At 38.4% G+C, this 26,440-nt stretch overlaps 3 protein-coding genes and 2 non-coding genes across 8 annotated transcripts; 4 read left to right on the plus strand and 1 right to left on the minus strand.

Annotated features, from left to right (window-relative positions):
- Positions 1-5,205: 5,205 nt before the first annotated feature.
- Positions 5,206-9,838, plus strand: LOC105038367 (probable serine/threonine-protein kinase At1g01540). Its single transcript, XM_073258910.1, has 7 exons — positions 5,206-6,226; positions 6,526-6,630; positions 6,772-6,894; positions 6,988-7,158; positions 7,254-7,383; positions 7,473-7,682; positions 8,611-9,838. Exons 1-7 carry the CDS (start codon positions 5,616-5,618, stop codon positions 8,770-8,772), a joined length of 1,512 nt encoding a protein of 503 aa, XP_073115011.1. The 5' UTR covers positions 5,206-5,615; the 3' UTR covers positions 8,773-9,838.
- Positions 9,839-11,053: 1,215 nt separating this feature from the next.
- LOC105038368 (small ribosomal subunit protein eS10z) lies at positions 11,054-14,575 on the plus strand. The gene is made up of 5 exons (XM_010914157.3): positions 11,054-11,209; positions 11,307-11,355; positions 11,458-11,740; positions 11,850-11,985; positions 14,262-14,575. Exons 1-5 carry the CDS (start codon positions 11,207-11,209, stop codon positions 14,334-14,336), a joined length of 546 nt encoding a protein of 181 aa, XP_010912459.1. The 5' UTR covers positions 11,054-11,206; the 3' UTR covers positions 14,337-14,575.
- On the plus strand, positions 13,053-13,147 carry LOC114913949 (small nucleolar RNA Z161/Z228). Its single transcript, XR_003800077.1, has one exon. It is a non-coding gene; the product is annotated as a small nucleolar RNA Z161/Z228 (small nucleolar RNA).
- A 1,818-nt stretch (positions 14,576-16,393) lies between the features above and the next one.
- On the plus strand, positions 16,394-16,590 carry LOC114913931 (U2 spliceosomal RNA). Its single transcript, XR_003800060.1, has one exon. It is a non-coding gene; the product is annotated as a U2 spliceosomal RNA (small nuclear RNA).
- A 459-nt stretch (positions 16,591-17,049) lies between these two features.
- LOC105038369 (PI-PLC X domain-containing protein At5g67130) lies at positions 17,050-21,874 on the minus strand. Of its 4 annotated transcripts, none has more exons than XM_073258934.1 (9): positions 21,734-21,874; positions 21,555-21,623; positions 21,345-21,467; positions 21,119-21,259; positions 18,841-18,939; positions 18,459-18,762; positions 18,162-18,385; positions 17,978-18,064; positions 17,050-17,296 (listed from the first exon to the last, which is right to left on the minus strand). In XM_073258934.1, exons 1-9 carry the CDS (start codon positions 21,737-21,739, stop codon positions 17,135-17,137), a joined length of 1,215 nt encoding a protein of 404 aa, XP_073115035.1. In that variant the 5' UTR covers positions 21,740-21,874; the 3' UTR covers positions 17,050-17,134. The 4 variants fall into 4 exon arrangements, with proteins under 4 accessions (XP_073115035.1, XP_073115034.1, XP_010912461.1 ...); XM_073258933.1 differs by having other exon boundaries at positions 21,339-21,467; XM_010914159.4 differs by having other exon boundaries at positions 21,555-21,653; positions 21,734-21,873.
- Between the last annotated feature and the right edge of the window lie 4,566 nt (positions 21,875-26,440).

Below are 26,440 nucleotides of genomic sequence, written 5' to 3' on the forward strand. Positions count from 1 at the left end.
AGAACAAAAAAAGCATAATATTATTACTTCTCGAAGTCTTGTATAATTTTCTGTAAATATATATGATATTTTGAATAATATATATGACTTACTATGTCTTTATATGATATCCTGAACAATATATATGGCTTCCTGATACTTTATATGACTTCATGTGAATATATATGGCATTCTGAATAATATATATGACTTCCTGCCAATATATATGACACCCTGAATAATATATATGGCTTCCTATATCTTTAAACCAACAGGATATCATATAAAGATATAGGAAGTCATTGTTCAGGATGTCATATATATTATTCAGGATGTCATATATATTAATAGGAAGTCATATAAGATATCAGAAAGTAATATATGTTGTTCAAGATATTGTATATATTCACAAGAAGTCATATATATTGTTTAAGATGTCATATATATTTTCACAGAAAGTTATATAGGACATCAGAAAGCCATATATATTATTCGGGATATCATATAAAGATATAAGAAATCATATATATTGTTTAGAATGCCATATATATATATATTCACAGAAGGTCATATATATTATTTAGGATATTATATATATTGACAGAAAATCATATAATGCATCAGAAAATTATATATATTATTCAGAATGTCATATATATTTCATAGTAGTCATATATATATTATTCAGGATGTCATATATATTCACAGAAAATTATATAAGATATTAAGAAGCCATATATATTGTTCAAGATGTCATATAAAAATATAGAAAGTATATATATTATTTGAGATATCATATATATTCAAAGAAAATCATACAGGGTATTAGAAAGTAATAATATTATTTTTTTTTATTCGGTAGAGAAAAAAATATTTTCATTAGAAAAAAATTGAGAAAAAAAGTTGCATAGCATTAAATATCTGTCCTAAAGGAATCAGATCTAGGATTTCAGGATTAGATCTTGAAACTTTTTCAAGATCATGCAGCGAAAGACTAAAATAAATCAAAATTTATTTTCTAAAATCAGAGAATTCTTAGATCTAAGATCCTATTACATGATTATTACATAGCATTAAATCAGAAATTAAAATATATAGAGCATGAACTACATGTTGATCATATCAACATGTTTCTATACTACATCTAATGTATGTATTAAACAATAGATTAGATCTATTACCTTGCAAGTTAGATGTTCTAACCTCGCTGATCCGGGCTTAAGGATGATGTTGCAAGCCGCACACGTGTCCGGCCTCTAGGAGTCGTCCACACGAGCCCACGAATCTCGATCAGAAGTCCTGCTTCAGGAAATCAGCACAGTATGCTAGTACTGCGCTGATCCTTCTTTGATGGTTGATCAGGTGCCTCATTCTTCTTGATTTGGGCTCTTTCAAAGATGAGAAATAGGAGGAGGAGTTTCAGATCTGAGACACTCTCAGAAAACTCAAGATGGAGGAAGGGAATAGATGAAAACAAACAACCCTAGAAGAAGACCCTCTTCTTCTTCTCGTTTCTCTCTCTAAACACCCTATTTTGTGTCTATTATATCTCCACGACCCAAAGGTCTTTCTCTTTGATTTTTGGATGGCCCAAAGGTATCTCAAATCTCTATCTTCTTCGAAAATTTCATGAAGAAACTCATTTTATAGAGAGAGATATGATAGAGTCCTTGTCTAGGTCAAATACCTAGTCAAGGCTTATCCAAACATGGCAAGATAAGAGGCGCCCAACTCTTGAGCACCTCCTCCTTATTTTCGTGCATGGATCACCAGAAAAGGGTGCACAATATGTACCCTAAAAGTCACAAAAATTTTAAAAAAAAATTGGATAAATTCGGTGCAAAATTGAAAGAGTTTTGGATTTCTAAAACTCTATCTCATAGAATTCGAAATCCAAACTTATTCCTCTTTGATTTAATCCGAACCACCTTCTATGTAAGAAAGAAGAGAGGAAACCTTTTGTGGACATGGGAGAGACCTGGGAGAGAGCTTTTGTCGCACAAAATAAGAGGAGATTGGTATGAAATAAGAGAGAGGGCATGGGGGGCTTATGTGGCGCAAGGTGGAATCCTAGTCTTACTAGGATTCTAACTCATGACTTGTTTTAATTTTGTTTCTCAAACCAAATCAAACCAAAATTAGATCAATCCAATTAAAATAGGTCTTAACCCAATTAAGAATCTAATTTAATCAGATTAAATTAGATTTAAATCTAATTTAATTTTCTAATCAAATTAGAAATTAGGTTGACCCAATCCTAATTGAACTAGGACTAGTTTTTCCTTGCAATTAGCTTATCCAATAAACCAATTAGACTTGATCCAATCAAGCCCAAACCAAATATAATTAAATCATATTTAATTAGACTTAATCTCAATCCATTGGCTTAATCAAATTAAGCCAATTAGCAATCAAATTGCTAATCGATCCTCCTGCAACACTTGTACTAGGTTAAATGTCAATCGTATTGATCATTTAACCCTAGAACGATTCTTAATCGTTGATCAACCATCCGATCATGTTATGTGATCTAATGTGATTGGACGGTGTGCTCGACGTCGATTTTGCTGCACCGCATGCAGTGCACAAAGTTTCTCACACAAAGGATTACTCCCTCAACCATTTCAAACAACCCCAAAGTCCAAATAAAAAGTTGGCTCCATGGGCCAGGTAATTAGATTACACAGTGTTTTACTCAAAAGCCCAGATCAGAAAGCATTTGACTGGGCGAAAGACAGCCGTGCAACCAGTAAATCTTGCTTTCGCGCGAAAGATGCAATCCTTGTTCTATTGCCCGGTTCACCCAAATAGAAAGCTATTCATCTTTAAAATAGCAATAAAGGATAGATGGTTCCCACGTACAGCCGACTTGATGTGGCTTGGATGATGCTTTTTTTTTTTTGGTAGAAGTTTGGATGATGCATTTGCAAGTAAAATAGGTTATCTATGGGCAATTGTTAACATCAGAGAGAAATGACTTTGGTCACTTTCACTGATGATCACAAAGTAAGGTACACTTTCTACTATATAACTCACAGCATCAGCAAAGGAGCCTCTTATTAATTGGAATTTGATATTGTTTGATTTTGATGTAGATATTAAAGCGAAGGAATGTCATTGTGATATCTTCATGGACACCATGATCAATAGGAGTCTACATCTTCGTCATCTTACGGCTGCTTGACCGGTTTTGAATCCAACACTAAAAAGTAATGGATGCTTGATGCATGTCTGACGTGGACCTCTTTGCACGTAACTGTTTAGCTATAGGTAGTCCATGCAGGAGCTGATTAGAAGTTACACATATACAATGTTATAACCCATCTAACTTTTTTTTTTTTTTTTGGGTAAATCGGTTGAATTAAATCAACCGCCCATAAGTATATCTTTTTTTTATTTTTTTAAAAAAACTAGGAGGAAGCTCGATCTGTATGAGTGATACATAGGCTGGTCTGACATTTGAATTTCAGTTAAAAAAAAAAAAAACTCATGCATATTGGTCATTTGATGATCAAATATTTGCAGAAGTAACCGGCTTAAAAACTTGGACTCCCAAACCTTCTATATGAATACATTGGCTGGCCTCACACCCGAATCCAGATTTTTTGTTCAAAGTAAATTTTTGTCTATATTTTATGATGAAATTTTGAGAACTACATTTGATGTCCTATGTCTATGAATGGGATATGATCATTGAGCTAACACCTAGGTCATGTTTTGTTATTTTTTAAAAGATACTAATGGAGAATCATAAAAACTATGGTGAGTTATAGAAAAATTATTGATTGGATCAGATCCATAAGCTTTATGATAGATCGGTCCAATCATAGATCTGTATGCACAAGAATAGATAAAAAAATAATACAGAGATATATTGGTCCATGGTTAGATTGGTCCATCAGCTCAGTGAGGACGTATGATCTAACTAAATTTTCCATGTTGTGGCTGAAGACATTTTTTTAGTGTCAGCCCTTTCTTCAAGTAATCATTGAACACAAGGTGGAACAGATCTTCTCGTATATATTCCTCGATAAGGACCCAGAAAGAGATCCACTTAACAAAGGCACTAAAGATAAGATGAAGGTCCAGGTCCCACCATTTTGTGCATAAAACACCAATCCTATTTGGTCTATTTTCTGGTCTGGATCTTTTATGCTGTATCGCCTTTCACCATTAAAAAGGTCAGAAGCTGGTAAGCCTTCTTGACTTGCTCTGAAGGGAGATATCAGAAATAATTGCTTCCAGGGTTAAAATTACTCCTATAGAGGTCTCCACACCATATAATTTGTGCAAACAATATGGAGGAGGGAGGCAGACAGGTACACTCCAACAGCTTTTTCTGCTCAGGTTACAGCAGCACTTTAATATAAGGATGTGGTCTGCGGAATATATGGTGTATGGATTGGATGGTTAAGATCACTTCTGCTACATTTGAGGCCCACGGATTGGATGGTTAAGATAAGTTGGTGTAACGAGCTTACACCTAGTGTCATGTTTGATTTGAGTCAAAAAAAAAAAAAGTTCTGTTGTCTTTCCCATTGCCAGAGAGCCTCTTTATGGTCCGGGAAGTGGCCAACAACAGGGGCGATGCACATAGTACGAAATCAATGCATGTACTTCCTTATCAGTGCACGACTTCCTGTTGTCCCTGAGCTCACTCCAAAGCATCTCCAAACTTAAAATACCATTAGAGAATGGTAGAAGGAAAATACATGGCCGATCGAGTTAGAGATTTAGATGTAGAGGTTGCTACTACTTGCTCTGAAGAGTATTTCCAGAAAAATATTTCAGATATAAATTATTAGTTAATTATTTTATAAATATTTACCATCAAACATGCATCTTTTTTTTTTTTCTTAAAAAAAGATATACGTTCTTTCTATCTACTCCATATTTTATTCCCCACCCAAGCAGGGAAAATAAAAAGCCACCATATTTTATTTGAGGCAGTGGGTAGCCGAAGGCATTAACTGGAGAACCGATGCCAAGACTTTCCGCATGATTCCAAGGCTCCAAAAGCTCCAAACCTGCACTGCATTAAAATTTGGAACTAGCGTGTTAATTATGCAACTAAACTGGCATTTTGGAGTGAATGCTTCAATTTATTCCACTAGTCCCCATCATGCCAGCTGCAGCCTCTTCCAAGTATCCCATCTCTCATTCGTACCATTTACATTTCCTTTCCTCTTCCCCTTCTGGGACCCACCTATTTCTCTAGTTTGAGACTTGGATCTCTGCAGTGCCACCTGTTGCTCTTCCTCCTTGCATGCAGAACCCGTCACTCCCATCTTGCTCTTCTCCACTTCATCAACTTCCCAAACACTTGGCTCCTCTCTCTCTCTCTCTCTCGTTTCAAAAAAGCCATTCCTTCGTTCTCTTCCAGCTTCCATTTCTCCTCTCCTTTCTCCATGCATCCAAAATCCAAATTTAAGCAATCAAATCCTCTTCCACTCTGACATTCCTCTCCAAAATCCAATTTTTTAGCATTCAAATCCTCTTGCAGGGCTGCAGTCCTCGCAAAAATCCAATCTTTCCTCATACTCTCCAACCATTCCTTCCAAAAGTGCGATCTTTATCACAGCGTCCATTTCTAATCCCTCCTCCACTATTTCAATAAAGAGGAGAACAAGAAGGGTATGTCGGACACTGATCTCTCCAAGCCCACGGCCATCTTTGGCCTCCACTTGTGGGCGGTGGTAGGCATCTGCGTCGGTGCCGCCTTCGTCCTGTTCTTGTTCTTCCTCTCCCTCTGGTACGCTTCCAAGCGCAGGACGGCTCCCACGATTCCTAACATCTCCAAAGAAATCCAAGAAGTCCGCGCCGACCACGCTTACCGCCCCTCCGATGCCAAATCCTTCGCCCAATTCCTCCAAAACCCCCTCTCCGACTCCCAGCCCTCTGTTCTCCTCCCTCTCAAGCGGCAGCGGGAGGAGGAGGCCCCAACCGGGCTCCAGAAAATCCGTGTGGACACCGGTAAGGAGCATCGGATCACCTTCCCGGAGCGCAGGAGCGGCGGTGGGTCGTCGCATGGGAGCGGCGAGGGCCGAGCAGTGGAGCAGGCCTCGCCGGCCGTCCCCGAGGTCTCCCATTTGGGGTGGGGGCATTGGTACACTCTCAGGGAGCTCGAGGTGGCGACCAATATGTTTGCTGATGAGAATGTGATCGGAGAAGGTGGGTATGGGATTGTGTATCATGGTGTTTTGGAAGACAACACTCAGATTGCTGTCAAGAACTTGCTCAATGACAGGTAATCATCTGCACAAGTTCATGGTTTTTGAACCATTTCGCGACAAAGTCATCATTTTGCTTTGAAATTATAGTGGTTGCCTGAGATTTGATGAGTGAATTGTATAACTTTTTACTATCTTCGCAACAAAATCTTTATCTTAATTTGAATTTAGAATAGTTTGATGAGAATTGGAGGTTTAACTGTGTTAATACATGACATAGTTCAGATTGTGGACAAGTTATTGTTATTGGTGTGTAATGGATATGAACAACAATTTTCGCATGTTTGTCCTTCGATTGATGGTGTTCGATTTTCAGGGGACAAGCTGAGAACGAATTTAAAGTAGAAGTGGAAGCAATTGGACGAGTTCGACACAAAAATTTAGTGAGGTTACTAGGGTATTGTGCAGAAGGAGCTCATAGGTACTACATTCTACCATCCTTTTGGTTCTTATGATCTCACTTTAGCACAATAAATATGCTGGAATTATACTGGATTAAAGTATGAGGGTGGGTTGTGTTGGAATGTTTTATTTCGAATCATTTGCTGCTTTTGGGTTTCAGGATGCTTGTATATGAGTATGTGGACAATGGCAACTTAGAGCAGTGGCTTCATGGGGATGTTGGACCTGTTAGCCCTTTGACATGGAAGATTCGAATGAACATAATACTTGGAACAGCAAAAGGGTATGGTTAGATGTTGTTATTCTTTTGCCTTGTTCGGTTTCAGTGTATCTCATTCTTTCTCCATTTCATGAAAGCTGGCCTATGGAAATGTAGGTTACTCTACTTACATGAGGGACTTGAGCCGAAGGTGGTTCACCGTGATATTAAATCAAGCAATATATTGCTTGATAGGCAGTGGAATCCCAAACTTTCTGATTTTGGCCTTGCTAAGCTCTTGGGCTCGGAGAGGAGCTATGTCACAACACGCGTGATGGGAACATTTGGGTTGGTTTGAAGATCACTATTATTCATTGTCTTTTATTATACTTGTACTTGATTGTTCGAGAAATTAACAGTTTCCTGTTTCTGCCTGTCGATAGTTATGTGGCACCTGAATATGCTGGCACTGGTATGTTGAATGAGTCAAGTGATATTTATAGTTTTGGGATTCTTATTATGGAGATAGTTTCTGGTCGGAATCCAGTTGACTATAATAGGCCTCCCGGAGAGGTTAGTATTGAATGTTTGTGCTAATTTTTTGTTTTTTTTGGGAAGGGTCTTGTCTGGATGGTTATTTAGTTGACAAAGGAGTGTTTCAGGTTAATCTGGTAGAGTGGCTAAAGACACTGGTCAGTAATCGCAACTCTGAGGGAGTTTTGGATCCAAAATTACTCGAGAAACCTTCTTCAAGGGCATTGAAACGGACACTCTTAGTAGCATTGCGTTGTGTGGACCCTGATTCACAAAAGAGGCCGAAGATGGGTCATGTGATACATATGCTTGAGGCTGATGATTTCCCATACCGAGATGTAAGTCAAGATCGCATCTCTGTTACACCAGTGGAGCTAATCTCTGGTTCCTTTCTAGAAGATAACAAGTAGTACCAAGCTGTCCACTATTTCTGCATGCAACCACCCTTCGCATGCTGAGAATTGAATTCTCCAAATCTATATTTCTGTGTCATATTACTGGCACGCCATTAACATTCCCATTTTAGTTGTAGTCCACCATGAAGGTTATCTGCATTTTCCTTCTTTAACTGGTCTGCAACAATATTTCTGAGTTTAAATTTGAACAGGAGCACCTAATAGTTCTTAATTTCCATCTTTATACCACAAGTGCTAAAAGAACAAGAAGGACTAGTACTTCTTGCATATTGATCATTATGCTACTTGTGCCTTTGTTATAAGTGGAAAATTTGAAACAGCACATCAGTCAGATTGGTATTTCTAGTTTCATTTTTCTCTGATGTTGTACTGGTAAAATAACATTTTAGGAAAACTGCTATACCTACATTCACAAAAATTAACAAACTGGATTCTGTCAGTTTTCTCTTCACATTGAAAAGAAGGTTGGAGGATTTGTGAGCTTTTTATCCATCTCCTGTCTATTTACATAACAACATTGTATATGTTGTCATCAATTTCTTCCTTCAGCCTCTAGTTTCTTACCTCTCTCTCTCTCTCTCTCTCTCTCTCTCTCACAGTAACACCCTTTCTCTTGTACTTTCTATTATGAAATTCTGTAAGACATCTATTACTCATATCACTTGCATTTCATTCTGAAATTTGTGATGTTAACTTCATATTCTATTGGCTTTGTCCTTGGTTATGATAGAATTAGAATAACAGCATGTTTGATCTTCATACTTTGCGCCAGCTTAACTGAACAGCATTGGCTCAATTTTGGATAGCATCTTAACTAATGGTTTCTGATGTGTTGTATGGCTGATCCTAGGATAATCGAGCTGGACGAGATCCGGGGCAAACTTATCGTGACTCTCCACAGGAAAAAGCAAGAATATTAGAAAAACCAGTGACTGAAAGAGGTAATGATAGCGGCATTGAGAATGGTAACCACGTCGATCAGCCTGCTAGGTGGAGAAAGCAAGAGGAATAGCTGAGTGTCATGTTTCAGTTGGATATCTATTTAAGGTCTGGTATGTTTCATGAACTCAAATATTAATCATGCAAATATTGTTCTTCTTTCTATAAATGTGGTTCATTTGGAGTACATGCTTCAAGTTTTGTAAAGTTTTGGGCACGTTTCAATCTAATATCTTTTATATTTTTGATTTATATGTCCCAACCAAAGTTGGGTGGTACAGGGATATAAAGGGTGGACCATCTCCGTCTTGTGTACTATATTGCCTATGGGTCTTTTTCTAGGAAAACTTTTAAAGGGTAAATTTTATGTGTGATGTAACGTTCATTCTAACTTTGACCATCAGTCTTGTTAAGTTACACAGGAAAACTATTGTGACTGAGACCTGATGTTTGGTAGGGCATTTAGATGTTTAACTCTGGGAATGTTCAAGCTGAAAACTAGCAATTAATGCTTGCGCTCTTCAAGATGACCGTATTTCCAGAACCTAATCTGATGTTGTAGTATCCAACCAAGATTATCCATCACCTTGAAAGAAAATTTTAGCTCATTTTTGAAGAACATGAACGCCAACCACATGTAGTCCAGAGTTAAAACTAAGAAAACAGAACGAAAAAAAAAAAAGGTGATAATCCAGGAAAGACATTAGAACTAGTAGAATGCATTGCATGCGCTCTAGAGCTTTTCAATAACCATAGTAAATAGAATTGCTGGGCCACTTCTCATCTACTTTAGCACTCCTTTGCTTTACTTGATGGGTTGAGCTAATATGGATTTTATGACCACTGTGTATTCTTCCTACTGGAGAAATTGCTGCTAGCTGGGAACACTACATTATATGGAGGGGCCTGGGATAACAGGTTTTCGAGATGGAAAGCAGGTGGAGATCACTTTCTTTTTCAGAGGTCCGCTTTTGATGTGTGGGAGTAGTGGGTTCTGTTGGACCACCAGCTTTATCTGTACCTCTCTTTCTCTCTCTCTTTCAGTGAATTATGTTTGGAAAGGGCATGAGATATGTTTATAAATCAGGTATATGTGGATTCTTGCAAGTATTTATTGGTAAGTCTTGGCATTTGGTTGAGGATGCCTTTGGTTGGAACCGACGGAAAGTGCTTGAGCTGTCAAAAATTGGATGCTCTGTTCGTACTATACAGAACTTTTTAGAGCAATCTAAGCATCAATTTTAGATGCTACGCCAGATCAACAGTTCGTTGTATGTGACCTGGTTTTTAGTTCGGTGGTCACACACACTCTATCCCTCAAGATTTCAACCCCACCTAAGATTTCCGGATTAAAAGTATTGGGATCGCGATCTATCCCTCAAGATTTCGACCCCACCTCGGATTGCCTGGTTAGAAGTATTGGGATCGCAAATTAAAATCTTGGACAAGCCCAAGTACTTGTCCTCAATCTAGTGCAAGATTTGTAACGAAAGGACGGATGCTATCTTGTAACCATGATTTGTTTGCCCTTTTTTTGGGTTATGCTGTTGCTCCTACCTAGCACTCTTCTGTCACCCTCTCCAATAGGAAGAGCAATAAACAATTCTTCAAGAGCCATTCACATGCAAGCAAATGAAAGCTTGAATGAGATGTTCATTTTTGCCATTAGCTATAATTTCTCCTTGTATCTCATTGTTATCTATAATTTTAATTAATTGCTTCTAGCTATGCTCCACCTTCTCCTCAAAATGTCCATGTTTCTTGAGTATGTTGTTGTGTCTAAATCTCTAGCTTTAATTTATGATAACTTCAAGTTGGGGCTGTAAATTTGTGACAGCTTCTTAAGATGGGTCTTTACCCTCTTATCAAAAAAATAAAGAGAAAGAAAATGAATTGGATTAGTCTCACTAATATGTAATCATGGTCCATGCTTTGTCTCGAAAATATCCTATGGAATTGTTTGCGGGCTTGTGAGCAATCCCTGTGATTAAGATACATCAAGCTCTTAACTGTGAACCAGGCCTTGTATATGTGGTGAACCCTCTTTGTTGAAATTTTCTATTTAATTCTTAAATGATGCATCCTCAAAAAAGAAAAAGGAAGAAGAAGAAGATGAGGAAGAAGAAAAAAGTACAGATGGGTTTTCCACCCCCTTCTATCTCCTAATCATAATGTGATGAGCATATAGGCTCATCTGGTCGAAGCCCAGCACATAAAGCCACAAATATAGGCCCAATCCGCTCGAAGCCCAACACATAAAGGCACAAATAATCCAAACACACCAACCGTCTGATCAGTGGCTCTTTCCTTGGTCCCGGACATCCATCATCTAACCCAAACCGTCCGATCAACAGAGATCAACGGCTCGATATACTTCCCACCTTCTATAAACCGCGGCCGCTCCAACCCTAGGGTTTCGCTATCCCATCCCATCTCCCCCGCTCGAGCTCTCCTCCGGGGACCGCGGCTGGTCTCTCCCTTCCTCGTTTCCCTCGAAATCCATCGCCATGGTAAGCAAATTGGAGTCCATCTCTCTCTCGATTTTTCTCTATTTCTTCTACATTATTCGTTTAATCCCTTCTCTGTTGGTCGCGATCCCTCTGTCAGATCATCCCCAAGAAGAATCGTCATGAGATATGCAAGTATCTCTTCCAAGGTGCGTTTTTAAGGATTAGGGTTTTAGATTTCAAAAGATCGTTCTTGATTCGATTTCTGATTTCTTTCTTTCTTTTTTTTTTTTTTTTTGGGTGGGGATCAGAGGGGGTTTTGTACGCGAAGAAGGATTACAACCTGGCGAAGCACCCTAATATCGATGTGCCGAACCTCCAGGTGATAAAGCTGATGCAGAGCTTCAAGTCGAGGGAGTACGTGAGGGAGACGTTCGCCTGGCAGCACTACTACTGGTACCTCACCAACGACGGCATCGAGTACCTCCGCACCTTCCTCAACCTCCCATCCGAGATCGTCCCCGCCACCCTCAAGAAGTCCGCCAAGGCCCCCTCCCGGCCCTTCGGCGCCGGCCCTCCCGGCGACCGCCCCAGGTACTAACCATCTCTGTTATAAAGAAGTGTTTTTGATTGAGTCTATGTTGTTTTATTCTGTAGTTTTTGACTTCTTGATGACTTTATTATAATGTGTGTCTTGGGATAGGGGGCCGCCTCGCTTTGAGGGTGATAGGCCGAGGTTTGGAGATAGGGACGGCTACCGTGGTGGTCCTCGCGGTGCTCCAGGTGATTTTGGTGGGGATAAGAGTGGTGCTCCTCCAGAATTCCAGCCATCTTTTAGGGTAACCGCCTTTGCTTTGTCATCTCGTTGTAGAATTCTTTAATTTTATCGCACTTGTTTTTGTGCTTCCAAAAATTTGATTAAAGGCATTATATTTAATACAATTGGTATTGCAATATAGCTTGTTACTATTCATCACAGCACTAGCCTACAGAATGCTACTACTGTCTAAGCTTTCATCCTTAGTTACATACTGCTGCATATGTAACAAGTTCCGATTTGCGTTGCCAATGCGTAGTATGTTCACGTCTTCTCAATGAAATACCATAAGTCATATGATTATGTAGTTGAATGTGGATGTCATAGCATCTGGTATGGTTCATTGGGATGATTTTGTTATTGCCAATTGTCATTGGGTACTTCTAGTTCTTTCTTAATTACTTAAGCTGATATACGATTTCAAATTATAGTGAATTTGCTGGTTAGTGGCTCAATTTTCTGCGCTTATAGCGTTTTCTCAGGAAAAAAAAAAGAAAGAAAAGCAGAAGAAAAGAAAGCCTTACAAAAATATTTGAACCAAAAGTTCTTGCAATGTATTGAGTTTGGAAAATTTTCCGCAACACCCCCTCCACCCCCCAATGCTAAATGAAAAAAAAAGGGGAGAAGGGGGGGGGGTTGGTGGAGGAGAGTAACAGCAGCTTTCTTTAGTCCACCAAATGTTTGAAAACTTTGCATTTCATTAATTCTATTTACCCAGCTGGTCTGAAAAACATCTCATGTATCTCCTGCTCTAGACAACACCTCGACCACTTTATGCTGTTATTGACTTGTGAGGCGAACTTAAATTTTATTGGTTTAAGGGCCAGAAACCACTTCTAAAGATTGTAAATATTATGTTTCTGTACTTTGTATGGTTATCCCGAGGGTTCTGTTTCATTTTACCTTGTCATAGTTTTATTATCCTTTTCTACACTGTGATATTAGATTTTTTTTTTTTTAATGTTTTCTATTGCACAATTTATGAAGCTAGATGATTAGAATGGTTTTTTAGCCTTGCCATACATTTATTATCTTTTGTGCATCTTGATGCTAGAATTTTCTTTAATGATCTGAATTGCAAAATATATGAAGCTAGATGATGAGAATGGTTTTTATATATCTCACGATGGTCATCTGAGGCACTCTTGGTGTCTATATTGATGCATATCCAATCTCTGATGGCTTTTCTTGACTTTCAGATTTTATGTATGTCCATACTTTTGTGAACATTAAATAGGGAAAAAAATATGTATTTGCATAGAATTGCTCTTTGTGGAAGCTATGCATGATAGTGCTAGTGCTGGTGCTTTTTTGAGGGTAGAGAGAGATTTTTTTTTTTTTTTTGAATTTTCTATTTGCTTTATTACCTTTGCATATGTTACTTCTGTTGTCTCTATGTTAGTGCATTTATCTGTATAGCTGCATTGGTAATCATATTAAATTATTAACCTGAAGTTAATTCTCCACTAATTATGTTTAGGACCATTTTTGAGTCTAACCATTTGGTTAAGTTTTCCATCCATGAAAGCTCAAAACCAAATATGGTGAAAGTGTGAGTCTTGTGGTTAATGATACTTCGAGTTTCCAGTTTTTATGTTCATGTAAAGAATAATGTAATGAAATATAAATTTTATACCCTGTTGGATATTTAATATGTTCAATTGGGCCTCTTATTTTAGAACAAATCTGCTTGTGATTTCTAGAATGAATAGAAAGCTTGATTATTTTGTCCACAAAGTATGCAAATTAGTTACATCAAGGGGTATGATCTGCTTGCTGGTTGGAGTAACTCTCAAGTATCATATTAACCACACCTCCCACTTAACTGTTAGATTCTAGACGTGAGAACACATTCTGATTTAACAAGCATCTCCATTTGCCTAAAATCTTACCCTTGGTGCCCCACATGGAATTCTTTGCAACTCTTAGGAGCCAAGTACGGCAATTACCACTTTTCAGCCACTAATTATTACTATTTGATGCCCTTTTACGGTCACTTGCATTGGTGGTGATCGTTTCTCTTGCCATCTGGTGCCTTTGTCACTCTCAACCATTTTTAGTTAGCCAAAGCCCCAATGTCTTTTAATGATCTGCAATGTGGAGTTTCATTTCTTTATGTTGCATGCACAACAGCTCAATCTATACAAGTTTGATCCGTGCAGTACCATGAATATTTCTGGTGTCTGGGTTATTTCATATCATTATTTAATGATTGATCTCTAATCATTCAGAACTTAATAGTTATTTGAGCCAAGCAGGTGCTTTTTCTCATGGGTTTCCATCCTTGTTATTCTACAGGGTACCGGTGGTAGGCCTGGCTTTGGCCGCGGCAGCGGTGGATTTGGGGCTGGTCCTGCATCCTCCATGGAGTAGTTTTATTTATTTGTTTATTCTTGCTTTGTGTGATGTCACCACCTCATTACATGCTTTTAGGTCTTGAAGAAATTTTGTAGCAGTGAAAATTCTGCCTTTGGATGACATTTATTGTCAAGACTAATTTATTTTTGTAATCTTGCTTTTGCTTTTGACTACTTGGGCCTTGGGGAACATTTCAGCGACCTTTTACCGCAAAATTTAGTTCATCAAATGCAGTTTTGTTGAGTTTGGGCTAAGTGAGATTGTTAAAATTAATTGTTGCTCTTAAATGCTTGCGGGCTGTGTCCATGCCATGCCATGTCTGAGGCATCAAGGTGCAGCATTTGGGTTGACTTATAAATTCGTGTCCAGAACCGGATAACGGTCTTGGGGCTGAAGGGTGGAGATCTTAGTGTCTGAGTTTTTTTTTTTTTTTCCCTCTGATGTCCGTCGCAACCTAATCATTAAGCAAATATTTGCTTTGGTTGTTGCGCATACGCATTTGTTGGGGGCGCATGGTTGATTTGCTGTTTGATATGAAGATGGATGGATATTGCAGCGGTGGATCGGGTCGCCAATTGTCTCAAGTTTCTTGTGCGTTCCGGCGATTCTCCTGAATCAGAAACCCCATACCCCTTGCCCAAAGCGCTAGCAGCAAGTGTCATATCGTCGAAACAAAATTTTGTTTGTCACGATGTATGACAATGCATCTTAATTAGGACTAATTGGAGAGTTGGTGGTGCTGCATGAAATTTGAGTTGCCTGCTGTTCACTTGCAGGATCTCTAGCATTCTTGTTCGGATGGTGGTGGGGGTTGTTCTAGAAGTGGATGAAGGTTGGAGCAAGGGGGCTAAGGTTGGAGGTGACCAAGGGGTTGTGATGGAGGGCCGGGCGGCGACCAAGGGAGGGGCAGTGATGTTGCTAGTGGGAGGGAGGGTTTTGGGGGAGGGGATGCTTGAGTGCCTTTTTCGGAGGAGGAAGTCAAACAAGTGGTCTCCTGGGCATTAGGCTTTTAGGAGAAAAATCGAAGGTGCAACTCGTCCTATCTTGTTTCGGCCATAGGCTGAGCTTTTATACAATCGTGATACAAGCAAATAGCAAGTGTCCTATTGACAACTTTCCTGAACCTGCAAGCTGACTTGCAGGCAAAATGAACTGCATGGGTCTAGATAGCCTCTTGGGAGGTCATGGAAGAGGCTTATATGCATGATAAAAATGCTACAAGCCATTTCTTCCCAATTTACGAGTTTTTTTTTTTTTTTTTTTCTTGGTAAGAAAAGGGGCAAAGCTTAATATTTAAAGTAGAAGTCAAGTATAAAGCCCAAAAGCATACACTACAGGCTCCTGATTACATGAACCAGCCACCCATCCAGAGATTTCTTAAATATTTAGCTACCACGGCATCAATTGTATTTCATGGATTATTAGGTGGATCTCTGGCGCACTCACAAAAGATTAATGTGTTAAAATTATGATGCAATTCTTAGGTGAATTAGAAGATTAACGTCTCCTGCCTCCAGTTAATGAGATGTTTGTTAGTTCTGCAGCACCTGCCGCCTGGTACTCTAGCAGTGATAAATTGGGCCAATCTGAAATTAAATTTGGAATAAATAGCTGCCGAATAGACCAGTGAGGTTGGGTTGGCAATTGGAATTTAATGTTTGATTGGCACTAAGCACAGCGTTTTGTAACAGAGTAAAAATTGAGATTAAGTACAGAACCTATTAGTGGACAGGATAAGGAAGACCTTGCAAGCCCCTGTTTTCACAAGCAGGCAAACCAAAGGAGTCGAGGAAGTCCACTTGGCAACCCAACTTTTTAATAAACAAAGAAAAAGAAGAAGCCTCGACTTGGTTTGCATTGGGTCTTTAATTTCCACCGGACTGCTCGATAGTAAGTAAATTTTGAAGCTGATCAAGACTAAGAAAATGGTTTGGATCTCGCTTGTACGATCATTTCTGGAAATTAAGATTTGTTCTTCACCTCAGCCCGTGTTTAGTCCCACATCGGCCAAGAAAGGAAGCAGAAGCTTACACCTCGCTTATAAAAGCGACCTCTTGCCACTGAGGAAAGGCATACCTTTCTCGGCCTTTTGGCTAAGATCAAGTGTAGTATCTGTTCTTATCAGTTTAATATCTGATACGTGGGTCATCGACCCACCATGATATTAAATTAATTTTTTTGGGGGGAGGGCCCATCACGGTGGCTTGCCATTGGGGCTCTCGTTTGTCGCCCATGCGTTGCACTACTGCACGGGCTCGGCGCACCCCTACCAAATCTAAACGCCCAAACGTTAGAAGTACGCAGCCCTATTCTCTAAACAAATGGGCGGATGTTAAAATTACCTAGCGTGTTGGTTTGGGTGGATGTTAAAATTACCTAGTGTATTAGGTTGGTGTGGTTAGTTGAATGGATATGCGTGACTCGTGAAAGAAAGCTCACTACACGGTGCCTTAGGGTTCATCAGTAATCAAACCAGAAATGCCTTTGGGAATTGGAATCGAGTTATCTGCCTGTTTTAGGATCAGTGATCGCACGGTTACAAGGGATTGAAGGGGCATGTAGTGAGTAGTATTGAGACGTTTAGGCATATACTTAGCATTTTTAACTTCCAACCAGATCATTGTCCGGTAAATACACATATCGAACAGGTGATCCAATCAAAACTTGTCGTGAGGGAGCTCACAAGCATGCGCATATACCGGGTTTGGTTTTGCGATAACAAAGAGAATGCTGGGCTTAAGATGTGTCAATTAATATGCTCCGCTTACACGGCTGGCTCAGAATCCATACATCATCAACAGACGGACTACAATCTACAAAAGTGACAGGGCAATGGCCATGGACATCATAGTCATCCGACACCACTTTAGAAGTGACCTGCCACCAGCTGAAGCATTTGACTTTGTTTTCTGCTGTCCAAACCCAGCGGGTGCAGCCTTTGGTGAATCTTGGCATTGGCCCCAGGAGGCATTAATCTGGTTGAAATGCAATGGAGCAGATAATAAGATAGATGAGTCTGGTACTACATTATCATTTAACAAAAAAATTCACTGTCTCGGTACCAAACTCCAATGCCATTCTATTATAATATTAGTATATGGCATAGTACGAGATGATGAGACATGCCTAATATCAATATGGTAGGAGGTTGTATATCAGTTTGGTATTAATATGATGTAATACGTCTAGTACAGCATGGTACCGGTTGGTATAAAAAATCTTAATTCAGTAAAATAAAATAGTTCAAAAGAGCTACATGATCTATCGATGAAAACAATGCACAGGCAGTCAAGCCATTTGCATCATGGACTCTGCCACAGCCCAGTTCAAGGTTGGTTCATCTCTTATGGAGGGTGCTGAACCTTGACTCTCCTTGGTACCATAACCATCTTTCTTCTCTCATACATTGTCACACCCATCTGCTGCTCATCATATCCAAACCTAATGACCCCTCTCTTATGTATGATTGCAGTTTTCTCAATTTTTTCATAAATAGGTAAACATCCAGCAAATGGAGAGTCATATGTCTCAATTGATGTGCAAAACATCCGCCAATCTACCATGCTCATGTATCATCCTAACCCTTCCTTTCCCTGGTCACTGATGTTAATCCTGAGTGCCTAATATTAGAACCATGAGAAGAAAATTTACCCGACCTTGCATTGTGCAACACTATTGCATCCGCAAATTAGCTGCCCATTTGCCGTATCTGTAGCTTCTGGGGCTCCACCTCCATTGCTTCTCTGCGCCCAAAGACCAAGAAAAGTTAAATGCATAGCAGAAAATGTTAACTAGAAAGATGGTTCTCTTTAATGAAATAAACATTGTTCTGCCACCTACCTTGTAAAAATCTACTGCTATAAAGTTTGGCCAACGGTTAGCTGATGCATTGTGACAAGTGTTCAGCATAGTCTCAAGTGGAGCTGAATTTTCCTTGCATGCTGCTGCGAGATTTGGTGCATCTGGAAAATAGTTCATCAAAACAAGTGACCTTGACTTGGTATTCATGGAGGGCGACTCGGCACGATTAGGGCATGAACCATCTTTCATTCCTCCATCTCCATCTGCATGGAATACATAACATGATCGTCCACCAAAAAATGCAGCAGAATTGATGTTCTAGCTACAAGTTCTCACATTGGTTTTCTACTACGTATCTCCACTGGTATGCGATGCCCTCGGTGGCTTCTTTCGATGATTTCGATGTGAAAACCAGCAAACGTTGATTCTTGTTGATCATGTCACTGAGCAACGGCCAGTCCCCACCATTCTTGGGCATTCGGGAAACTGGGAACCAATACTTCATTAGGCCTGAGTTGGTAAACACTTTAGTGAGACCCTTAGGGGAGGTGACATAGTCTTCAATAAATATGGTGATGACTTCTGAAGGGTTTGCTTCAAGGAATGCCTGAATTTCTTTAAGCACATTGATGGCAGGTTGCTGATCAATGATTGACTTGGATCAGTGAATAAGATTCAGACAGAAGAGAGAACTAAAAGGCTTATTTTGAAAACTTACAAAGGCAGTGATGTTGTAGCAATTGCCACCAAAGGAGTGGCACAACCAGATGTCGTTTAGAAAGTCATACATATCCAGCATCAAGCCCCTGACACCATTCTGCATTCAAATGGCAGTTAGACTACTGTAAGAACCAGAAAATTAAGCTGAAATGCTGCATGATGCAAACCAAGTTCAACTAGATGACAATAATGATGACAGTGGCGATAATGATGACTTAAAATGCTATCTTGTTCAAAGATAGGGTATTCTTTCTGTTGAGTCTAAGTGACATGGTGACAAGCTATATTGTTTCAAAGGTTACTAGAGAATTAAATGGTTTGATTCTCCCTCACCCTCATTTATTTGAGGAAAAAGGAAAAAAGAAAAATGATGATAATTGTTGCAGTCGAGGGCTCGTGGCTCGGATGGATTAGTCTTCACTCTTGTATGTCTAGGATATTTTTCGCTTCGGCCTTTGGCCCATGGTACGGAGTCTCACGGTTTTATTCTTTAAAAGACATTTCACAGAGGAGAGAAGTCCTATTCCATATAAGCTAGACTCCTCCTTAACTTACAACCGATGTAAGACTAAAGATACTATCCTCCCACAATAATAATGATGGTTTAAACCTTTCATGTTATGTAGCAAAACCTCCATGGATTACTATCCTACCACTATGCCTAGCTTTTTGAGGAACCAATTGATTATAAACTTATTCCGATATATAACTAGTATGACATCGATGCTATTGGAATGTCCATAGTTGTGTAAAGAAACACTTGGGAACAGATCCTATCCAGAACTTAGGGACAAAAGGTTTTGCCTACGATAGAATGAGCCAATCTAATAATTTTTCGTCTGATAAATAGTTTGTTAGAGTTATCACACACCTTAAAGGTGCAATTTGCAACGGGCCTCTCATGGAGAAAGGCAAGTTACTTGTGACTACTTTTTGTTCCCTAAGAGAAACTTTCCCGAGGTTGGTACGCATAGGTGCAGATTTAGCTAGGATAGCAAAACGCATGGTCAATGGTCATGCAGACCATAAATAATCCATATTTAACATTTAACTATAGTATAAAAAATGGAGTAGAATATATATTGTGAACCACATGTTTTGATGCGGTCAGAAGAGTCCAGCCGCCGGACGGCAATTTTGAACTTCTACTACCAACTCCAAAAAAAAGATTAGTGGTATTCCAACTTCCGTGGTTTGATAATTTTGCACCACAATGAAAGATCGAAAAGGTCATGTGCAACATGATTTTAAGCTAAAATCAAAAGAAGAAATTCACATACTACACGTACTGGATCCTGCCTCCTTTGGCAGACCCCATCTTGGGGAACACTTGGCTACACGTTCCTCTTTCACACCTGTACCTAACCATCGGACTTAAACTAATACCCACCACAAGTTTCCAAAAACCATGAGGAAAACAAAAAAAAAAAATGATTTAATTGCACACCACAAGGTGCACTAGCTAAGCTCTAATGTCGTTTTCCTACATTAATTCTTATTGGACAAGTAAAAACTCTTTAAACAAGTATATTCTTGTCTTCTTGAAGGTATATTCAATCACTTTATGACTCATTATTTAGTTACTTTTGTTCTTGTAAGTGGATAAACATATCTTTGTCCACATGGGCGGAAGGGTTTCCTGGTTGGTGCTCTACCAACTCCTTGTCTATTCCCCTAAACAAACAGATGGACGGAACTAAATTAAATAATAAACAAAGCAAAGAAATTGACAGGCAGTCCTGGCTTTCAGAGGTGGCGTTCTATTTCCATCCAAATGTTATCCAAAAGCACACTAAATAATAGGAAATAGTCGAAATAATCACAAATTAGAACGATTTAATCTTTTTATTATAAGAAAAAGACTCACCCAGTTTTCAATAAATATTTCTGATCAAAATTAAAAACAATCTAAAAAAAAGGGTAAAACATATCATCCCATAGTTGCATATGTTCTCTATCTAAAAACTATAATAACCATGCTCCTTTATTTAAACTAATTCCCAAAATCTGGTGTTTTTTGAAAACGTAGGAGCAAAAAAAAAAGTTCCCGTAATTTTCGTTCTTTTTCCATTTTTCAAATAAAAAGCGTCATAACGGAGCCAGCAGCGGACACCGGCGCTCCTCTCGGAGAGGAACCAAAACAACACCCTCGCCGGACACCGGCACCGCACCAATCTCGAGGCCACCACCATCCCGCCTCCAGATTCGCAAAGAGGGATCAACCCCGAGAGAGAGAGAGAGAGAGAGAGAGAGAGAGAGAGAGAGAGAGGACGTACGTTGAGCTGGTCGGCGACGGAGTCTTGCTGGTTCATGGGGGCGAGTGTGGGGGTTCCCGTATACGACTTCTGCCCGATCTTCGCATACGAGTTGTGGGTCGTCATCCACGCGTACCTATTGAACGGCAGATCGCTTCCCCCCTGCTCGCGGTTCGCGCAGTTCCCATCAAAACCATCCCAAAACAAAACATCCAATCCAAGAACAAAAATAGCAAGAGACCTCGACCTTAGATTTGGGATCCGTGGGCTTGATCCGGGTACACCTTGGCCGGATATCGCCGTCCGCGACGCACGTCTCGCAATGCAGCCCCTCGTCGCAATTCCGATCTATCAGGCACGTCTTCCCCAGCTATAAAAAAACTTCAAATAAAATTATTACTTAAACTTCCATTAATTGAGAATTAGCCACACAAAGGGTGGAGAAAAATTAGCGAACCGGAGCAGCAGAGGACGGAAGGAGCACAAGCAGCAACAGTGATGAGACCACCAGCGGTATAAAAATGGCCTGCAATTTTGTTTTTGAATGCCAATTATACTTAAAAAAAAAGTTAGATAATTAGATTTTTTTTTTTTTTTTGGGTAAAGAGATGAAGAGGATTAGAGGAAATAACATACCTTCATCTTTATTTTTGTTCTCCTCTACTCGACCATCTGGAAGTCTGGAGCTTTTATTTGGTCGGCTGCAATTATCGAGTACGAGGAATTTCTGCGAGCGAGCGAGAGAGAGAGAGAGAGAGACGGTGAGTTTGAAATAGGAGAGAGGGGAATATTGGTGTTATCTCGGGGAGAGGAGACGAAAATGGTTTGGATGTGCCGCAGGAGCACGCTAGATACTGATAATTTAGTGCACGGCAGCAGCGCGGATGTTCCGGTCCTCCGGGGAGATGAAAATTATACGCGACGTAAAGTGCGCCTGTGGGATGCATGAACGCGAATTCGAAATGGAAGAGCATCCGGCAGGCGAATTCAATGATTTATGGCGAGATTTGGTCGGTACTATAATTATGGCCAGAACATAAAAGAAGAGATGGTGCGTCCGAGTGATTCCAACAGTTGGCACACATGAATGTGTTGGATTAGCCCATATCTATATTTATCTCATGATTAAAAACTCTATATTCATATATATTTTATACTCATCTTGGATTAAATAAAATAGTTGATGCAAGTTACATCAGATAGATAAGATGAATCGAATTAGATCAAATCGAATAAAAAAAAAATTATCATGTAAAATATTTTAAAATAATTATAATTTAAAAAAATATTTAAATTAAGATTATATTAGATTAGATTCAAAGAGTGATATATCATTATTTATATTTAATCTAAATCTGTTTCGAATATTTTATTTAAAATATATATCTGATTTGAAAATTTAGTGGATTAGATAAAATCTATCCTATTCGAATTGATGGATCTATTATAATTGCCACCCCAAATCTCGCTGTCAAAAAAAAAAAAAAAAAAATCCAGCCTTCTTGTAATGATGCTATCAAGCATAATGAGTTGTTTAAAATCAGGTAGGTATTATGACAGGTAGATATATTTACAGAATATTTTTTTTGATGGACTGGAAGGTGTGTACCATTTACGAAATTTATTAGAGATGTATTTAATATATCTCATAATAGATTCACCTATCCAACAGTATATCTTAAATTAGATATGCAAAACACTTATAGTTAAAAAATGCATGCATGTTAAGTACTAATTATCTACTCAAGAAACATGCAAATGTTGAGGTATTTAACCTTTATTTCCCTTTTTATCCCTTTTGTTTTTGGTAAATAAATGTTTATCCCTTTCGGAAAAGACCTCACCACTATAAATAGTTTTGCAAATGCCAATTAGTGTTCCCCTTCAGAGCCTCCAATATATATATATATATAGATGCACACTATCTATAAAAGAAGGGCAGGGTATCCAGAGATTCTTATGATCTTTTTAGCTCATGGGTGATACTGGAGCTACATATCCCACCCGACCCTTAAGCTGTTAATTACTTGCCTATACCTGCACATAAAATTGTGGGACAACCCAAAATCTATAAAGTTAGGACAACTTAAGGGTGAAAAACAAACTTTAAATGATTTTTTTTTTCAAGGCTTTTCTTTTAGACACAGCTATTTTTCAACTGTTTAAACACAAATTTCTGTTTGGGCACTAGATTCACCACCTTAATCAACTGCCCTTTTAGCTACGTTATGTCATGCATGAGCATCACTTTCCCAAAGCATGATTCCACGGATGAGCAAATTGAATGATTGATAAGAGCAATAAATAATTCTAGACCAAGTAACAAACTTACGTATACGTAACCTGAAATATTTTTTTTTCAAAAAATTATTTATGGAAGAATGGGCTCTTGTATCCATGGCAGCAAGGGGGGAGCACGATTAGCTCGCTTCCATCTTTGCTCCTCCTCCAATCATCCGTTAAACAAGAAAATGCCAATTTTGGCAGCCTAGGCACCTCCTCTTTGCTGACGCTTTACCGCCTCTATTGGCCACGTTGAAAGAAAGAAAGAGGATTTATCAAACAAAGAAAGAGGAAGTCCTTGTCATGCTATTGTAGGCCGATAGGACGGGACTGAGACATTGGGGTATATTTTTTTCTAGGTCCTTTTCGGTGACATAGATTGTGCTATCTTTACGCAACGCCATTTTTTTTACTTTGGGTAAAACGAAGGACGTCATTAATTTATAATGATCATATATTAGAGTACAAACAGCCTCCTTGGAAAGCAAAATAGCAGCCAGTTACGCAAGTCCGTGATACATTAGTACAACAAGAGAAGAAGATAGGTAAGTAGTATACATAAGAATTCAAAATATTCTGTAAAAAAACTAGTACTTAAACAGTAAGTACATAAGAATTCAAGATGCAAAAACTTGAGCCCACAGAACATGCTGATCACCTAGTAACTGGCAATAAAGGAACGTTGAGAAGAAGCCTGCAGAATATCCATTCACGCAGAAGGCTGAGTAGCTGAAATCAAAGGTTGAGCAGATCCTTACGCGACGCCACTTTAAAGGAGAGTCTTGCATCCTAGCGTTTACGTGAAACTGACATATATAAGACCGAGATTCCTTTTCTTCCTGGACCATCCTTTGATATTGCTTGTTAAAGTTGCTAATAATTAGACCACTTTAATGTTGCATTTGCTTGAGGTCACGAGAGAAAAGATGGGTGAAGTTGGAAGGAGAATTAATGATCTTCATTCATCATTTGATTCAAAAATTTTAAAAAAAAATTGATGAAAAAAAGAGATTACCCCAATTGAGATGTAAGGATTTGGATGGAGTATGTGAAAGATGGAGGCCTACATTAGAAAAATAATCTTTTATTAATTTTTTGATAAAATCCTAATATTTTTTTACTCTTTTATTATTAATAATTTTAATTTTAATACATAATTTTTATAATTATAAGTAAATAAGTGAAGTTGTTTTCTATCTTTTATATTTGCTATTTTAAGTTAAATATTTATTAAAAATTAATCAACTATAAAAATAATTTATTTAATTAAGTTAAATTAAGATTAAATATCTATATAATTATAAATTATAAAGATTATAATTTTATATGTTGTTTTACTTCTTTAGTATAAATAAGTATTATAAATTAATAATAATAATAATAATAATAATAATAATAATAATAATAATAATACTTTACTTAAAGATAGTTTAGTAAAACTATCATATAAATATTATTCATTTTCTCTTTCTTATATTTTTTATATCAAACAGAGAAGGAAAATATTTCCATCCATCCTTCCATATTTCACAAAACACTCTGGATGATAGACAAAAGACTCATCCATCTTCTTCCTTGTCCATCCTTTTAGAGATGCAAATGAGTCTAGCTGCTCGTGAGCTATTTGAGTTTGACTCGAGCTTGAGTTTGACTCGACTCGATTATTATCGAGCTCAAATAGCTTTTCAAGTCGAGCTCGACTAATAGGATGCTTAGTTCAAAAGCTGGTAAGCCTACTCGAGTTTATATATATTTTTATAATATTATTTTTATTTATAATATATATTATTAGCAGGCTAAAGTTTGATTTTGAGTTTGAATTCGAGTCCGAGTATGGCTTGGTTGATTTCAAGTTAAGTCAAATCGATCTCGAGTTTTATTTATTTTGCATCGAGTCAAGTTTGTGTTTGAGATATTAAGACATGATCGATCTCACTACTACAAATCAGACTATGGTGCTTTTCCAATGATGCATGTACAATCATCACAGTAGAAGAGCCTATAATGTCATATTATACCAATTATCAAAATAGGTTCTTACCCATTTTTTGCACCTTTTTTTTTTCACAGTATCCTTCCTCCTCCGTGAGTGCGATTTGTTTTTTCGAGTTCGTTATCTCCTTAGCATCCTTAGAGCACATCCCTTCCTCTTTTGTGCATCTCTTCTATCGATGACCGCCACCCTCCTTTCTTCCCAACGTCTTTATGGAACGAACTTGATGTGGACTCCGCTCCATCATTTCACCTCCCCGAATGCTGATGGCCATCGCTGGTGTGCCATCATCGTGATCCACCTGACGACAGAGATCCATGATCTTATTTGTACACGATTAGACTTCTTCCCCCTTCTCTCTATTTTTTTCAAAATTTCTATTATTTATTTTAAATAAATTCTCTGTTTCAAATCCATGGAGTGGGTGGGATTTGGGAGTCGTCGAGCCAATCTCTATGAGCATAGTTTCGGTGAGCTTCCGTAACAACTGCAACGAACAAAATTTCAAAAAGCAGAAGAGAACTCCGTGAGCGTGAGCGCACAGTAACTCCATTAGTGCATCATCATTTTCGCTTGAAGGGTAGTCGTCTCCTTCGATCTCTCGAAGAGTTTGATTTTTGATTTAGTTCCATCGTACCATGGATCCACCCTTTAGAAGAAAAAAATAATTAAAATAATAAAATTAAAGCACAAATAGTTTTATTTGTTTCATTTTCAAAGTGTACATAGTTAAGATCTTTTCTTCAGGATTTAGGCGACTAGTTTATTTTTATTTTTATTTTTCTCTTTGCATTACCTAGTTGTGTTTTGACTGCATCATGACTCATGCCCAACTATGCTAGGTCGTTGTTTGCCAACTGGTCCAAGTGCTTTCTAACCTCTAACTTTAAATACTTATGAAAATAACTCTAGGTTCTTGAACTAAGGGCTTGGCTTGATCCAATTTTATCAAAAGGCTAGAAATGTACTTGTGCTGGCCAAAAATCTGTGTCCCAGCCTATTTTTCCACCTGGCCAAAGGATAAAAGTACCCTTGATTTATCTTTAAATATTCAAAGATATTTTAGA

Source organism: Elaeis guineensis, chromosome 1 (assembly GCF_000442705.2).
Source record: "Elaeis guineensis isolate ETL-2024a chromosome 1, EG11, whole genome shotgun sequence".
Lineage (NCBI taxonomy): Eukaryota > Viridiplantae > Streptophyta > Magnoliopsida > Arecales > Arecaceae > Elaeis > Elaeis guineensis.